Below are 18,224 nucleotides of genomic sequence, written 5' to 3'. Positions count from 1 at the left end.
AGCTATAGTCCAATTAATTTTAAAGGGATGTTCTGTCTAAAAGTCGTCAATAGTTAGAACCTTATCAGCTGTGACATCAGTCATAGAGAAAGAGGCAAAAGTCTTCATCCAGGTGAGGCTAATGACTAGCCAAACAGAGTGCTTTAAAAAAAATAGAATTTTGCAGGCTTTAAGACAACTCTTTCCCACAAATGACAAATCAGTGTGAAAAAAGGCCACATTAGCTAATATTAGCTAATTTAAGGCTGACATTGTTAAGTTGAGAAAACAGCAACAAACTAAACAAAGGGTGAAATGCAAAAGTTTAGAGGTTTAATAATAGTATATACTGTTTGTGTGTTTTATGTACATACAGTATGTATGTTAATGTAGAAGTTTATGCTTTATGTTGGAAATATGTACAGCGTAGAGGTGTGTGCATATAAATATATGTAACAATGGCACTATGGCAAACAACATGTTAAAACAGCATTAGGGGAAAAAGGAAGCCATCTTGTCTTTTGGACTATGGAATAGTGGAGAAGGGGTAGGATATTAAAGAAGCTTATCCTTCTCCTACTCCTTTGAAACAAGTTAAGATATTTTAGTTTATTAATAATAATGTTTTCATAGCATTTGATCTTTCTAAATGTATATATTTAAATAAAACATTCATTCATTCATTTAAACTTCACCTAAACATTTATATTTGGCTTGATGTTGACAAAAAGTTGTTTCTGACTGAACTGATGAGTTAATGGCTCTGATTTTTTGTCTTACTTATATATATGTTTTTTTTTTTAGATTGGAGTTGTTTTAAGCTGCCTTTGTTCTTGGCTCCACTCGGACTAGCTGTTAGCTTGTCAGTCAGGTCAGAATCTAACTATTTCTACAAACTGAGGCCATTTAAAGAGTTGTGTACAATGTGTAATATATTCATTGTTCATGACCTTTCCACAGAAACTCACTTCAAAAGATCTGAACTATTGTAAGAATCAGTCATTGACCATTTCTATAAAGTAGGTTACAAGTGAACCTTTGTTTTGCACTAACAAACACCAATACCATGATGTGACAAGCAGGAAAAAAACGATAAACCCAATAAAACAAACAAACACACTCCTGTGTTGACAATACTTGTCAGCACAGGGTGTGAAGCCAAATTACAAATTAAACAATGGTAACACTTTGTTTGAGCTGCTTTTTCAGATTAAATCAATGTGTGAGACCAGGAAAACAACAGAAATGCTTGATGAGCTTTGAAATAATGCCGCTCCACAGTACTTAAACCTACTTTTTAACAAAAGGGGAAGATGTTATCATTTTGCATAACATTTTTAAAACGAGCGATAAATTTGTGCATACAGGTGTTGGATTCCAAATTATTATTTTTTAAACATAAATTCAACACCCACAAAAGGTTCACACATTATTTCATACCAACTTCTATGATATGGATTTTGGTGATGACTGTTTTTGATTTGTCTGTGGTACAAATCGAAAAGAAAAAAAAAAAACATTTTAAAGTTACATAATCAGTTCCAAAGAATGACCCATTTCAGCTAGTTTGGAAGTGGAAACAAATGCTGCGTATTCCCTGCCAGAGTTTGAATCCTGCTGGATCCAGCCAAAACAAGGTGGACTGAGTCAGTTCAGACACTACTACAAGCATCAATCATTAATCAGAGCCTCAAATACAGAGGCACACAGAGGCTTTGGGGTAAAAAAATATACGTTCAAATAGGGGACGAGATGTTTTGTTAGGTACCTATAGTGTCTGTGTGTGAGTAAAATGAACTGTGTTCCCAAAAACATGTTTAGTGGGTCTAAGTTTGTCTTTTGCTCAAATATATCAGAGTTAATGAGTCTGATGTGCACATATGCATATGTTTTGTTAAACAAGAAAAGCTTGATTCACTCAAGTTGCAAACTGATAACAGTAATTCTATTTAAAGTCACCATATCCACCCTTCTTTCACAGACACACACCTTTTTAGATACAGGCGTGTGTCTGTGTTTGTGCACTGTTGTAGGTTAAACCAAACACTCCAGACATAAAAACATGTTCACTTTTCTAACTACAATATTTTCAGCAAATAGATATATTCTTGGAAAAATTTCTAATTTTTGATAATTCAGATGCTCCCTTGAGAAAATAAAGATGCTTCTAGTGATGCATTTTTTTAGACTGCAGTTGTTTTAAAACCATCAGTCCGGTTTGTCTGGTAGTTGGAGTGAGGACAGAGGACGCAGAAGACAGAGTTAGATGGAGGAAGATGACTCACTGTGGCAACCCCTGAAAAGGGAACAGTTGAAAGAAAAAGAAGAAGACTCTTGTCAGTCTGGTCAGTCTGGTCAGCTTGGTCAAAATAGGACCTCTTTTTCTAAAAGGTGAAATCATTCAAATAGCTGTCTACAACCGGTTGTTCATAGCCTTTTTGGAGAACCACACTTCAAAAGAGTTGACTCGTCCCTTTAAGTTGTAAATGACAAAATGCATTTTTACAACAGAAAAATATAATCTAAGAGGACATAATGCCACATTTGCCTGAGGAGGTCCAGAGTTAAACCAGTGTGTGTGTGTGTGTGTGTGTCTGTGTTTGTCTGTACTGTTATTTATATTGATATTTATACTGATATTTCATTCAACGGACTTTCATGAAAGTTTCAGAAAGTAATCATAGATAGAGCTGGTTATATTTTAAAATTGACTCAATTCAAGATGGCCTCCACAACCCAGTTACATTAACAAACACAAAAATGGCTACAAATCAGTTATTTATTTTTGTTTATTTTTATAACTGAATATAACTGTTTGTGCAAGATCTGTGTTTAAAACTTTGCCATTAGCTAATGAAATCAACTCTGTCTGTTTTGTCAGCAAAATGTCTCGTGAATTACAGGATGGAATTTAATGAAACCCTGAAAGTCACAATGAAATGTACATCCACAAATGATTAACTTTTTAAGGTGACCCAATTCAAGATGGCCGCCACAGCTTAATCGACATTAGCTAACACAAAACTAACTGTCAGTTTTTACAGATATTAAGCTAAAATCTGGGGGGTGGTAGTAGCTGGGAGTCATTCACAACACATACTTAGAGCCTGACATGATAAAATGATCTTAGTATAAAACGCTCTAGAAGGCGGCGGGTGATATGCATTCCTTCAGGAAATGCTAGGCCTTTAATTTATTTAACCAGTCACCACATTCGAAATATATGAAAAAACGACCCATCGAATTAGAAAGTGAGAATAAACAAAACATTTTGTAGTAAATGAGTTGACGGCGGCTGGTTCTCCTCACGCGCCGTCATCTATGAAAGAATTTCCGCTTCGAAGTAGAGAAGCGGGATGTGCGCATGGAGGCCTGTGTGTGTGTGTGTGTGTGTGAGCCTTGCGCCCCTCCCCTCCCACCCCCCCTCTGTCTGTCAGTGAACTCCAAAGGTCCACATTAGCAGCTAGGCGCTCAGAGATCCGCCGCCCGCCGGGGGAGAGACGCACCTGGAGCCGCCGGGCGCAACAGGAAAATGACCGTCGAGAGAATCTTCGACGAGCTCGGACATTTCAAAAGGTACCAAAACAACACATCTGGACTTCTCCTTTCTTTTTTTCTTTCCTCCAGACTTTCTGTTATATGCTGAGTTTGTCGCCCTCTTCTTTCCTCTCCGTGTGTTAGTCTCTCGGTCATCAGCCAGCTGTCGGGCTTTTGGGGATGAATTTGAACGTCTGAATGTATTTTTGGCTCTCGCTGCTGAGCTTGTGACTTTTCAAAACAAACCTAACAACGAATAGTCGCGATTCGGACATTTTGTTTTTACTTAAATGCCAAAAACAAACACACACACAAAAACAAACAAACCCCGTTGCCGTTTATTGAGTTCTTAGGTTTACACTTATGTTCTGTTTTATTGCTTTTAGCACTTCTTGTCGCTAGAGGGCGCTGTTGTGGAAGCGTAGGGTAGAAGAGACTGAGAAAATAACCGAGGAAAAAAAGATTCTCCTCTGAATTAACTTTTAACTGAAAATGTTAGAATTGATTTCCCACATAACTAATTTAGCATTTTTCAAATCTGATGTAATGAATCAAAAGCTGTTTTAGATTTCAGCAGATTCTTTTCAATAAATGTATTGATATTTCCTAAAAAGGGCCTCTTTATAATTGGTTTATCAACAGTTTATGAAACATTAAAGCCACTGACTGTAAACTATAACATCAAATTTAAAAAGGTTACCCTGAACTCTATTTAAATGGTGCAGTTTGAAAACATTTACTTCTGTAGTTCTTCAGATATATTGATATGGAATTTTGAAATGCGGGTACGCACTCAATGTAAACAGAGACTTTTTATCTGCACATTTTACTCAACAAAACTGAGTGTAAATATGTACCAATAGATCAAAAATAGTTGGACTACTCAAATCCAAACAGCTCTTCCATGGATGCCACCAGTGTTGATCCATTTTCAGACAGTTCAGCTGTTTCTGTAGGTAAATGATGTCAGCTTTTCATAAAGTTTACTTCCAAATTTTTAATTTAAGTATTTTAAGTGTCTCATAAATGATTGTGCATGCTTTATAACATGTTCACAAATGCATAAATAACCTGTTTTTAAAAACATTAATAAGTCCTTTGTATTGGGGTCCATGTTAGGAAGTGGTACAAATGTATTTTAGGTGTAAATGTGAAGGTTGAAAAGTTGTGTGCCATTTTTTAATTTGAATACATTTAAGAATAAAGTATAATTTATGAGAGTGGTTCCAAACATTGAAGTCATGAAACACTAAGGTAGGAGTCTGCAGCTCATCTACAGAAATCAAATTGTATTAAAAAAACGATTCCTAAGTGCAGTTTTTTTTTTTTTTTGCTGCAAGAGATCAGTATTCATAAATATAAAGAAATATCCTGATTGTTGCACCTGTCTGAGTTTCATTGGCTTGTTTGAAGTCTTTGAACACTTTACTCCGTAATATTTGAGGCTGCAAGTCTCAGCTACAGTTATTTTGTGGGTCAGAAGCTAAAAAGTTTGGAAAATACTACGTTATAAAACATGAAGGTTTACTTACTGCCTCATGTGTTGCCCTCCGTTAACACAAGCATGCTTCTGTCTTTGCAGATTTCAGGCATGTCTGTATTTCGCAGCAGTCTTCCAGGCCACAGCATGTGGCATCCACTACCTGGCCTCCGTCTTCCTGGTCGAGACTCCAAACTTTGTGTGCGGAGTGCCTGGCAACGTCACCGATGTCCTGTACGGTAACATCACAGGATCCAGTCTGGAAGAAATTCTACCAGTCATTGGGTCAGGTAGTGGTCCCCTGGTTGTGAGGACAGCTGAGGGGGAGCAGTGGGAGCTGAGCCGGTGCCGCTGCGCCCTGCGCACCAACCCCGAAGACTTTACTTATGAGTTCAGTGGCAACAAAACAGTGAAGGAATGCAGTGGGAACTTTGTTTATGACCACACCGAGGTCCACCAAAGCATCGTGACGGACTGGGACCTGGTGTGTGACAAAGAGTGGTTGGCTAAGCTGTGCCAGCCCACCTTCATGCTGGGGGTGCTGATCGGAGCGCTGGTGTTCGGGGACATTGCTGACAGGTAAGGACAGGGGAGTAAAAGGACACCAGAGGACTCCACCCTTATGTCATTCATGCCGTCCAAACTTCAGACATGTCTGCCCTCCTGCTTTTGTATGAAATATGTCTGCTCTCTCAGGCTGAGAGGATTTTTTTTAAACAGAAATATGTGAGAAATTCCAAATTTTACAATGATTTTTAGGAAAATGAACAAGGAAGGAACGATTTGGCTGAAAAAAAGAAGCAGGAAAAGAGGAGTTAGGACTGGAAGAAAGGGAGTGTAACACATGCAGAGATTAGACAGATAAGATGACATGGCCAAGCAGCTGATCAGCTTTGAGGAGAGCACATGTGCACTTCTGTCTGTCCACTAATAGGCCACAGATACTCCACAAGTGTTTTGCATAAAACCTCAATCTACCACACTGAGTAATTTTCTTTATCCTCTATAATGTTTCTGGTCTTCCATTAGTGGAATTCAAAGTGACCAATAAATGCACACATTGTGAGGTTTAAGTATTGGCTTTTTTAATTTTCCCACATTTGACACAAACCTTTTAGCAGCTCTGGGCTTCTACTAACCTTCAGAAGTTGGTTTTGCTTGAAGCAGTTTGCTTTTTCACTTTGTACAGAGCCACTAAAATGCCATGTTATAAACTTCATGTATACGGCTGTAGTCTGACTCACCATATTCTGGTTTTCTGTTGAGGAGTTCGCTGTCTGTCTGTCACTTCTTGAGTTTGAATGCTTATATGAGCTAAATGTTTATTTTAACTGTCCTAATGGTGGCTTTTGTCAATGAGCTGATGGCGCATGTATGACAAACTGCAAATTAGACTTTCCAACATAGGTTAAATCAAAAAAAGACTGTAATATCTCTGATTTCAAAAATAAAAGTTGAAGTTAAAGATCTTTTGAAGTTTTGTGGAATGGTTATGAACCTTACCCGCTGTAGATAGCTCTTCGAGTGTCTTCAGTTTGCAAAAATAGAGATTAATGCTGACCAGATTGATGAGCTAATGGCTAGTTTGAGTGGAACCAAGACCAAAATGGGTTGCTGCCATCTTAAAACAACTTCAACAACAATGAACTGAAGCCATTTGTATGCACACAAAAATGACAAAAGTTTGACTTGGTTTTGTCCTAACTTGGACTTGCCGTTAGCTTGTTAATTCAGTAATAATCAAGCTGTATTTCTATTAAACGGAAGTCCTTCAAAGAGCTTACAACAGGTAAGATTTTTCTTGTTCATAACATAAAAGATGTGAACTACCACTTTATGTGACCTTTTTTAACTGCTGAAGGAAATTTGCCAAACTGAAGTATTTTAACTAAATTAAATAGCCAAACTAATAACTCGAGCAAATGTCTTTTGACTTTTGAGATTAATTGTGTAAGAGATAAAAACACGAGGAGTGTCTCTGTCTCCTCAAGGTGTTGAAACTCTCCGATATCTGAATTTCATAACTACTAAAGCCCAAACATGGTGCTGTTTTCTTTTCTGAGTTTTTGAGTTGGTAGAAACTTTAGATGTCAAATTATATGCGCTCAACTAGAGAAAACATTCTTTTTCTTTCCTTTTAAGAACAATTTGTAGCTGCAACCCATCTAAAAACTTGATGTATTGTAGCATGATGTCAGACAAGTCAGGAATTCTCTGCACCTCCACAAGCTCGTGTTTATAAATGACTTATCCGAACATGTGGCTTATCCTTTGCTTGTCTGTCTTGTGTCTCTCAGTAAACTGTCCTGGTTGTATTTCTTTTTCCCAACAGAGTTGGCCGGGTGAAGATTCTGATGTTAACGAGCCTCTGTCAGTTTGGACTTGGGGTGTTTGTGGCATTCTCTTTAAACTACTATTTGTTTGTGGTGCTCCGCTTTCTGCTTGCCATGGTGAGTTCGGTGTAAGAAAAAAAAACACACACACACATTTCAGAGTACGCGCCTGTTTACATTTGGAAAAAAAAGAAAAAAAAGTCTCATTTCCGGACTTGTTTTAGAACTAACATAGGCAAACTGGAGAGGTTTCTTCTCATACTCTCTGACATTTCAACAGCTAGGCCCACTCTGAGCCACATTTCCAGCTGTTTCTCTACAAATAGCTGTATTTAAATGTATGCATGACTATATTTTAAACTAAAAATGTCCCTTATAACGTGTTAGGAAGCTCTGACGGCAACTTCTTTTGTACACTTGTCAAAGCAACACAAAGGCATTTTAGAGCCTACATTAAGTGTTTCTAACATAATTTATATGTCAAATTGACATTCATTTTGCACATTTCCTGGAAGCTGAGAAACCAGCTTTTAAAATGTTACCTTAAATCTCAGCGACATCCTGCAAGGATCACACAACTACAGTAGATAAGTCAGTTTCAAGGCTTTTTGTTTAGCTTAATAATGCTTGATGAAATGTTTTATAAAGTTTAAGGAAAAAAAATTGACAATTTTGCCAGACTGGGCTAAAACCAAGGTGAATGTTTTGAATGAACTAAATACAATATCACTGGAAGAAGTCAGACAAAAAAAATAAAGAAAGAAAATGGATGTAGATCAGGCAAGAGTTAAAACATGCTTTTAGTCACTAAGAGAGGTCAGAGACGAAAGACGATGCCGGTTTACTGAACCAGTAAGCACTTACTGGTCAACTCTGAGGTTCTGCATTGCATTTGCTTTGTCATAAATTAGTCAAGATGTAGAATTATATATATATGAAAACATAATACCAGCTGTTTAAAAGTCAGGAGGTGCTTCATTTGGGAAACCTCTGACAGAAAGCTGTGAATTCGGACACAGAGTGCTCATAAATGTAAGTCATTACTTCATTGTTACATTAATGATGTAAGCTGGTAAAACAAACAGCAGTGTGGAACAATGTTTCTCATGCAGCAGTGCAACAGGTTTATGTGCCCCCAAAAAAATATGTAAGTGTTCTGTATGGCTGTCAACAGGAAATACGCAACAGCAGCAGCTTGTTTATTCCTGGTAATTTATCATAGACCAAGGCCTTGGGAAGCAGGGATGCGATGGGTGCTGATGAATTATTTTAAGAATAAGAGTAAGGATTTCATTAATGCTGCGTATGTTTAAATTCCTGTAATATTTTTGATATTATTGAGTTTTGTAAATATGGTAAATAATGCAGCACTGATATATCTGTGAATAAAACCTGACAACCACTTAAAAAACACAAAAAACTGATCAGATTAGCATTCGGTCATGTGATAACAGTTTTATGGATCTTGTTTGTTTAAAATATACAACACATTTTTTATCTCTATATTCATATGAAACAACATGCACTGCCAACCTGCATATATTTGGTATTATGTTTTGGTGTTTACGGTCATACAAATATACACATTCTCAAATCACCCCCTCAATTGAAATGTGTGCCCATAGCTTTGTCAGAGACTGAGACTGATAGGGAAGTTGAAACTGTCTTGTTATTTTGTTCCGGTTAACCACCTGAGTACTACCTTCAGACTACAATACAAAGAAGTTATTTTCATGTAAAAATGTTTGGTCAGTTGTCACAAATTTAGTGCAAATGTAAGAACCTTTGTAAAGGATTTTCTGCTCGCTGCATATTGTAGAACATACATTAAAATCCACCCAGACGTCTCATTTTAATGTTTCAAAGACATTACATAAATGTTTAATTTTCTGCTTTTTGCAAGTGTTTTTGGTTATCCCCAACATCATAATGTATAAAATGCGCCATAAAATTCTTCTTAGGTTTTGTAACACTTTATATTGTGTTGCTTGACATTCTTGGTGGCTTCTGGTGATGTCTCTTTACAACAAACTCACATGCTTGGATTTCCTCAGGCGAAGATTTGTTTCCACAACATCCACTTAGTGTGCGGGAAGTCCAAAGAGCAAAGAGTATCTGTGAATTTACATTATAAACATGACTTTTAAATCTCTAGTTGAGTTCAGTTTTATGTTTTAGGCCATGCTTTAAGTCAAAACACCAGAACGCCCCATTACATCTTACAAGTGAAATGAGACCCATGTGCTGGTCTCACTGAGTTTGCTGCAGCTATAAAAACAGTTCCAAATTGTGTCATAAAGAAGGCATGTGGGTTCAGACTGAACTGCACGTTAAAGTGTCTGTTTCTGTTTACAGAAAATTACATAATGCTTACAGTGTGTGCAGAAAAACATGCTCAGAAGAGAAACTAAAAGGAGTCTTTATGGTTGGAGTAAACAATTTCACTCCCTTTCATCTTCTATCATCTCACCCTTTCCTCATCAGCTACAGATGCTGTTTTTCTCATAACTTTAAAGCGTGCCGTAAGTCACCTTTTTCAGCTTTAAAGCAGAGCTGAATGCACAAATAAAGAGCTGAGTAAATGGGGGCTACTCACAGAGGATTTATGGCATTATTGTCACTAATGTTTGGAAATTTAAAACAAACAACTGAGTAATGACTGATTTTATTTCTCTTATTATCATTATTTCATTTCTTTTTTTTAAACTCGTGTTATTTTTGGGTTTAGCATTGAGTTTTATTCTGCTGTGTTGTATTCTTGTGGTAGCAGCGGTAAAACTTCAAAAAGCCGAATATGTGGTCTGTAAAAGAAGACAAGCACGAGTTTGCTGTTTAATAAGCAGACAGTGAGCTTGTTGCGGCGCAAAGTGCTCATAAATGCAGTTCTCTTCAATATTAAATAAGTAATGCAAGCGTATTAAAACAGAACAGTTTTTAGCAAATTGCCAAACCGTGAACTTTGCAGATCATATACTTGCCATCTCTGTTTCTACCATCTGTTCTATTCCCTTCTGTCCTTCTATCTTCTTCCTCCTTTCCCTCTTGCATCCTTCCTTCCTTTCCTCCTACCTCACTTTGCTGTAATCAGGTATCCAGTGGCTACCTGGTGGTGGTGTTTGTGTATGTGACAGAGTTCACCGGCATCAAGGTCCGCACGTGGACCTCCATGCACGTCCATGCAGCCTTTGCAGTCGGCATCATGGTGGTGGCTCTGATCGGCTACCTGGTCCGGGTCTGGTGGATCTACCAAATCATCCTGTCCATTTGCACTTCGCCCTACCTGCTCTTCTGCTGGAAGTTCCCCGAGACGCCGTTTTATTTGATGGCCAAGGGCCGCTACAAGGAGACTCAGGCCCTGTTGGACACCATCGCCCGCTGCAACGGCCTGGAGTGCAGGCTGAAGGCGGAGGAGCTCCTGGAGCCGGAGAGGAAGGAGAACGGCAAAGCTCTGCTGCAGCAGGAGGTGGAGGAGAGGCCATCACAGCCTGAGAAGAAGCTGTCCATCCTGGATCTGTTCGGCAGCTGGAGGATGGCAGGGCGAACGTGCACAGTGTGGGCCATCTGGTTCGTCGGCAGCTTGGGCTATTATGTCTTCTCTTTAGGCTCCGTCAACCTGGGAGGAAACCAGTATGTCAACCTTTTCTTGGCTGGTGAGTAACTGGCTGATGAGCTTTAATGGACACAGACAAATGTAGTACTGTAATAAGAGACTGCTATTACAGTGTTTTTAAATAATGCTGTAAAATGTAAAGTTTTTTAAAATTTTTATTATGATGGATATTCATATAACAAGGTTTAGGCACCCTTTCCCTTTTTACAGAAAGTTGTGACAGTTACTCCAGTACAAAGTCAAAAATTACATAGTTTTCAACATTTTTAGCGAATTATACATTATATTTTACTCATTAAACTTAAATGTTGTCATCAAATAAATTTGATAATTTTTATTTTTGCAAAAAATTATTTTGGGGTTGCATTTATTGTGCTTCTGAGCTCTATCAACAGATCAGCAGAGGTAAGGTTAGAGATGGTAAGAAAATCATCTTGCTTTTGTCAAGAACAGCTTTGTTTATTCTTCTGTTTATAGCAACAGAGAAATGAAAACTGTCTGCAGCCTGATGGCTTCCATGTGGAATCTGATTAGAAAAATAAGATCTGTGCTGTAATAGTTTCTGTTGTTGAATCATATGCTGCTCATGTGTTATTTTATAAGCACAGGGTTTCTCCTGTATATTATTGTACACAAATCCCTAGTTCTTCTTCCAAATAGCAAATTTTAGGAGTTTAGTTCTCACAATACACAATATCATAAAGTTGAACAGCTCTTTCTTCATTTCATTAGGAAAATTCTGCATCTATGTGGTCTGTTTTTGTCACTGAACATCACTGATATCAGAACCCCACTCTCATTCCTTTAAAGGCACACACTTGAACTAACTTATCCATGCTGTGCTTTCCTCACATGTCTGACAGTTATTTAAATCCCTCAGATTGAATGTCATTGTGTTAGTGACACAACAACCTTTGACCTCAGGCTGCTGTGATTGGCTGTTTCCAGGTGCAGTGGAGATCCCCTCGTATCTGGTTGGCTGTTTTGCTATGGACCGGATTGGAAGGAAGAAGACATGTGCTCCGGCGCTGCTCCTGGCCGGGGTTGCATGTATGCTCATCATAGTGGTGCCTGCTGTACGTACACAGAGATAAACCGCATGTTTCACAACATTTAGGCATTTGGGCCAAGGAAAATAGTCCTTTAAAATGCTTTTCAATCATTTCCTGCCGCCAAAAGCAAAGGTGGAGAGATAATGTTTTTGTGTGTGGCAGTGTGTATTTGTATGTACTGTAATATCTCATAAACCAGCAGATGAATTTTAATGAAACTCCTCAGCATATGTTGAGATAAAATTTGGTGTGCTTTGATTCATCCTCAGCACATCCTCTGAGCATTAAAACATCTTGCGAGATGTGGCTGTGGTGGCCATCTTGAATTAAAACAACATTTGGTCCTTCAGGGAGAGCTAGGACTTTCGTTTTTTTATGTTTACAACAGCACTTTCTTGACAATTATTCTGCTATAAACTAGATATAAAGTTGTGCATTTCAGTGAGGCAGAAACTAGAGTAGGCTGAGTTCCACAGGAGCTATATTTAAAGTACTTCCTGCTCTTGCACAATGTGCTTTCGGTGTTTGCCGGTGGCCCACATGGGTCACAGGACCAGCTCTGATATATGATACTTCCAGTTCTCAGCTTGTTGGTGATCATTTCAAGGAATTATGACCTTTGAATTCTGGAGCTGTTCTAAACACTGGCTCTTTTTATGTAGTCAAATTAGCAACATGGGTCAATTTGAAATATAGATATTTTTCTGTTTTCTTTTTACACTGCAGGCCACTAAAACTAAATGTAAATCCCTCTGCAGATGTTCACATACCAGAATTTATATGAACCACATGTCAGCTTGACAAACATGCCAGGGTTTCTAAAGCAACTGCAAATGAGAAACAGGAAGCTAAAGTGTGCACAGTCATTTATAACTTGGCAGAACACATTATTAGCTTTTTTATGGCAATAGGATTAGTATTACTAAGAGCCTAGCATTGCTTGAAGGAATTCATGTCCCTCCATTGTGTTTCATATCAGAGTTTTAGAATAAGATCATATTATATCAAGAAATGGTCTAAACAGGTCTAAATAGTTGGAAATAATGTAATGTGGTATGTCATTTGATATTGGAGGAGTTCCTGCTTAGTGTATGTGTTGAAGATCACTCTCAGCACACTCATTAAAGCTTTGCTTAATATCTGTGAAATTGACTGAGTTAGAGCCAATATTACGTTTGCTAATGTTAATTATCTGTGGCAGCCATCGTAAATTGGATTGACTCCAAAGGTTAATCAGTTGTAGGTGTGCATTCAGTGATTACTTCCTGAAAGTTTCATTGAAATCCAAAGAGAGATTCATGAGATATTTTGCTAACAGACAGACAGGGTTGACCCCGACAGTTAGTGCTGAAGCTTTAGGCAAAGATTTCAAAGATCTGAAAATGTGTTTGTGTCCATGATTGATCAAAGCTTATTTCTTTATGTCTCTCAGGTATAAATGATATGCAAATTAGCTAAATAAAGCTATTGTTTAAAATGTAAACCATTTGTTGAATGTCTTTGTTTTTCTTTTTCCACTAACATCCATCATCGTCTCTGCAGGACATCCAGGCTCTGGCCATCGCTCTCAGTATGATAGGAAAGTTTGCTGTTGCGATCGCCTTTGGACTAATCTACCTGTACACCTGTGAGCTTTACCCAACCATCATCAGGTAAATACAGTGGCCAGAGTGCTGAGGATGGCAGCAGCAATAGCATTCCCCAAATGTGAAAACCTATTGTTATTATTGTTATCATTTCTCTGAGGGTTTGTTTGTTGAAATCATACTATTTATGCTCTTTTATTGATTCATTATTTAACCGAACAGCTGATCCAGACTGTTTATTTCCCCCCCTCAGGTCCCTGGCAGTAGGTAGTGGCAGTATGATGTGTCGTGTCGGCAGTGTGGTAGCTCCTTTCTGTGTGTACCTGGCTGACGTTTGGCTCTATCTACCTCAGGTACACAAGCTCATCTTCTCCTCTGCAAACTTCCAGACCAACATTGCTTTTGATGTTCAATCAACAGAATTTTTTTTTTTTGCTGAGAAATTAAGAAGTGCCTTTTAGATTATTTATTGCAGCATTAACATTTGCATATGACTGCACAAAAGATCAACAAGTTGCCCAGGTTTAATATTTTCCCAACATGTATGGAATGCATCCTGCTAGCTGATTTAAAACACATAAGAGGGAAGAGACGTAACTACATGTAGATAATCTGAGTCTGCAGCTGTCTGCAGGGAGTCTTATTAAAGTTGTGTGGTCCAAACACGAAGAGAAGGAGCAGTTTAGTCTCTCAGGGTGGAAAAAAAAAACTGAAGACCAAACTGTTTTGAGAATCGTCTTAGCTTTATCTACAGATGAAACCAAATGTAGTTTTCCCAGAGCTGCATCTGCATGCTCTCTGTGAAATAGAGTTGATAAGAGAAAACCAGACATTAACCAGCAAAGATGCTGAGTCTACGTGTGTGTATGTGTGTGTGAGGTTGAAGAAATTTTAAATACAGGTTTGAAATCTTCAGCAGGTGTGTTTCTGCCCGGCTCTGACTCTTTGTCAATGCAACAGTGTTTTTAACGTAGATGATTTCCTAAATGTTTTACTCGCTAATCTTGATCTGTGTGCAGCTCATCGTCGGAATCCTGGCGTTCATCATCGGGGTGCTGACCTTGCTGCTGCCCGAGACGCTGGGCAAACCCCTAACAACCACTCTGAAGGAGGCCGAGTCTCTCGGGCGTGATCCCGGGAAGAAGAGCTCAAGCCTGAGCGACAGAAACGCAGAGGACGGGATGGAGCTGAAACAAAGCGAAACAAAGGCCTGAAAACAAAGACACATTTAGAAGAACAGAACGGGCAAATAAAGGAGGTTGCAGCAGTTCTCAGTTTATGAATTTACAGGAAAATTAAAAAAAAAAGTTTTTATTGAAACTGTTGAAATATTTTTGATCACTTTTTGTTTTGCATTCTGACCAGTAGTTGAAAAGTGCTGCTCTGCTGCATACATCCATTAGTCACGGTGCAATCATGAATTCAGTCATATTCTGTGCTTCATGAGGGGTATTTATATGTACAGTTGTGGCCAAAGATTTTGAGAATGACACAAATTTTGTTTTTTACACAGTTTGTTACATCAATTTTTGTGGTGGCAATTTGTATTAACTCGAAATTGTGAAAAGGGATCAGATGAATTGTAATTATTTGCAAAGTTATTCCTTGCCATGAAAAAGACCTTATCACAAAAATTACTGCATTCCAATCACTGCATTTCAGCCCAACAAAATGGCCTGCTCATATAATTTTTATTGACTGTCTCATTAGCTCAGGAGAAAAGGTTAAAGAGGACAAGACAGCTGATATCACTCTGTTATGCTGATTACAAGAACAGGCTGGTTGCTTTAATAAGGGTAGTGGTGCTTTAAAGTTTTCTTCTCTTAACCATGGCTACCTCCAAGGAAACTTGTACAGTCATCATTGCATTGCATCAAAAGGGTTTCACAGGCCAGGGCATTGCTGCTTGTAAGACAGCACGCCAATCAACCATTTATCGAATCATCGAGAACTTCAAGGAGAGTGGTTTAACTGCAGTGATGCAGGCTTCAGGGTGTCCAAGAAAGGCAAGCAAGCGTCAGGACCTTTGCTACAAGATCGGGTCACGACCAGTGTAGAGCTTTCTCAGGACCGGCAGAGGGCAGGTGTGAGTGCATCTGAACGCACAGTGGGGCGAAGGCTTTTGGAGGATGGCTTGATGTCAAGAAGGGCACCAAAGAAGCCATTTCTCTCCGAGAAAAACATCAAGGACAGCATGACTTTCTGCAGGAAGTATAGGGATTAAACTGGACGTATTTGTCAATAAAAAGTTATAAAACTTATGGAACGCCTGTAATTGTACTTCATTATACCATATAAACATCTGACAAAAGGTTCCTAAAAATCTGAGGATGGAAAAATTTTGCCATTCTCAAAACTTTGGCCACGACAGTCCTGTACGTGTTAACTTACAGAAAAATGAAGAATACTAAAAAACAAATTCCCCCCTTTTCTTTTGGTAGATTAAGTAATTAATGTGATTGAACACAAATCATTGCTTTACCTATAGTGCTTTAATCTATAGATTTTTTACTATACTTTTTTCTATTAACACAATAGTATTTTTATAATAAAACAAGTGCCTATTTTATTTTAAAGCCACTTAATATTTTGTAATCTCAGGGCATGTGTTTTACTGTGAAACTATTATCTGAAAAGTGTTAGAATTTAACAGCAGTCTGACAATCGTCGGTTCTTTCTTGTTTAAGATGTCATTGATGATGTGTATTTTGAATTTCATATGAGTTTCATGTAAGTATGGGCATGTTGTGGATGTGTATGTGTCAAAAGGATAGTTCAGATGTTTTGTAGTGGGGTTCTGTAGAAAGCATATGAACCATTAATATCTTACCTGTTGTAGATAGTTCTTTGAAAGGCCTTAGTTTGGAGAAATGGAGCTTAATTCATGTTACTGCTAATTTATAAACCTTTACAGCATCGTCAGTTTCTCATTACACTGTTAAAATGGTAGAAATATGATAATATTTCTGCCAGAGGTGCTACAGCTAGCTGCTGCCTCCTCTGCTTATGTTAGCAAATAGCCATCAAGTTCAAAGTAAATAACTGTGAAAGTGACAGCAGTGTCAAGGCTTATAAAATGGCATTCACATGAACTATGAGTTTTGAAAAGGAAGTTGTTCTAAGCAGTTTACTTTGGTCCTAACCTCGCTCGGACTAGCCATTAGCTTGTCAATCTGGTTGGAAATAAACTGTTTTTCCAAACCGAGACCCCATTTCATAAAATCTGAACTATCTAACTAGTTTTATTGTGCATAATTTCAGTTTGCAATCTAAATGCTGGACACTTAAGTTAAAAAGTACATCATTTCATCATTGTACTAAAAGAAAAAAAAGCTGTTATCTCCGGATGTTTGAACCAACTACTTGGACCAACTACAGTAAGATGACATAAATAGTCTCTGCACTTAAATGCAAAAGGGGAGGAAATGATAGGAAGCAGATGGCTACTAAAGCTTTAGATATTTATTGTCATGGTGAGTGAAGTATTCATGCCCAGAAGTCAACAGTTTTTTTTTCAATGCATAGCTTCTTTGTGAGTATTATTCTTTTTTTTGTCATCATAGAATAATAAATAAAATGCTTGACACAGACACTGTTCTGTACGTTGAATAGTTGTACGGTATTTCTGAGAAGAGACTAGAAATCTTTAAATAAATATTGTTTAATAAACATGAGAAAACTCTTCCTCCTTTGTCAGCTAGTAGAAATACATCATCAAACTTGTGGTTTTATAAATCAGAATTTACTTTTTGGCTGTCATGTAACCGTCTCACAAACTCGTGCAACACACAAGTTCACTCTGCAGCACCTTTCACATGAACACCTCTGTGTGTGTGTGTGTAGAAAGTACCAATTTAGTACAGCCACCCTTGCACATTTCAACAGTTCCATGTGTGGAGCTTTAAGAGTTGTAGCCTGATCCTCTGAAATTATTAAAAAAAACTCCTAAAATGTTACTTAATCACCAAAGCGTACAATTTAACGTAGATATTTCCTCAGGTTCTTCAGGTTTCTGAACACACTCTTTGTTGCTCAATGTTTTTACAAACTTGGATTTCATGAAACACACTATGTGTGTTTGTTTGTCTGTCTGTTAGCAAAATATCTCAGGAACCACCGGACAGATTTTAAGAAAACTCTCAATATGTAATAACTGGATTTACTTTTCGAGTCGATCTGATTCAAGCTGGTTGGCACAACTAATCAACCTTAGCCAATGCAAAAACTGGCTATAACTCGAGCAACTTTGCAAGATATTGAAAACATTTGACGTGGTAGTAGCTGAGAGTCACTTCTAGCACATATTCTGAGCACTAGCAGATTGCACAAGATCTTGCAAATGTGCTTGAGATTTAATTTTAACGTTATTTTCAAAGTGGCTGCAAGGCCGTCATTTCTCAACATGAGATGAATTTAATGTCAAACGCTGGCATTAAAGGTGGCGGGCGATATGCATTCCTTCAAGGAATGGTAGGTTTTAATGTAGTAAAAGTGGAAGCAGAAAAGTTATGTCAAGTTTCAAGACATTTTCAATGCAGTACCGACGACAAATATATATATATAAGTATGGAGTATCAACTTCTCATCCAAACTGTGTGAGTAGGTGCAGTTTTGTGAACAAATGTTTGTGATTTAGTCTTGAGGCAG

The 18,224-nt window shown here is 38.0% G+C and overlaps 1 protein-coding gene across 1 annotated transcript; it reads left to right on the top strand.

Annotated features, from left to right (window-relative positions):
* Window positions 1-3,397: 3,397 nt before the first annotated feature.
* On the top strand, window positions 3,398-17,246 carry slc22a16 (solute carrier family 22 member 16). The gene is made up of 8 exons (XM_017423298.3): window positions 3,398-3,555; window positions 5,099-5,575; window positions 7,329-7,446; window positions 10,418-10,979; window positions 11,888-12,015; window positions 13,534-13,643; window positions 13,831-13,930; window positions 14,597-17,246. The coding sequence occupies exons 1-8, from the start codon at window positions 3,512-3,514 to the stop codon at window positions 14,789-14,791; spliced, it is 1,734 nt and encodes a 577-aa protein (XP_017278787.1). The 5' UTR covers window positions 3,398-3,511; the 3' UTR covers window positions 14,792-17,246.
* Window positions 17,247-18,224: the final 978 nt, after the last annotated feature.

Source organism: Kryptolebias marmoratus, linkage group LG19, assembly GCF_001649575.2.
Source record: "Kryptolebias marmoratus isolate JLee-2015 linkage group LG19, ASM164957v2, whole genome shotgun sequence".
NCBI classification, from domain to species: domain Eukaryota; kingdom Metazoa; phylum Chordata; class Actinopteri; order Cyprinodontiformes; family Rivulidae; genus Kryptolebias; species Kryptolebias marmoratus.
This window is presented reverse-complemented; position numbering and strand designations above follow the sequence as displayed.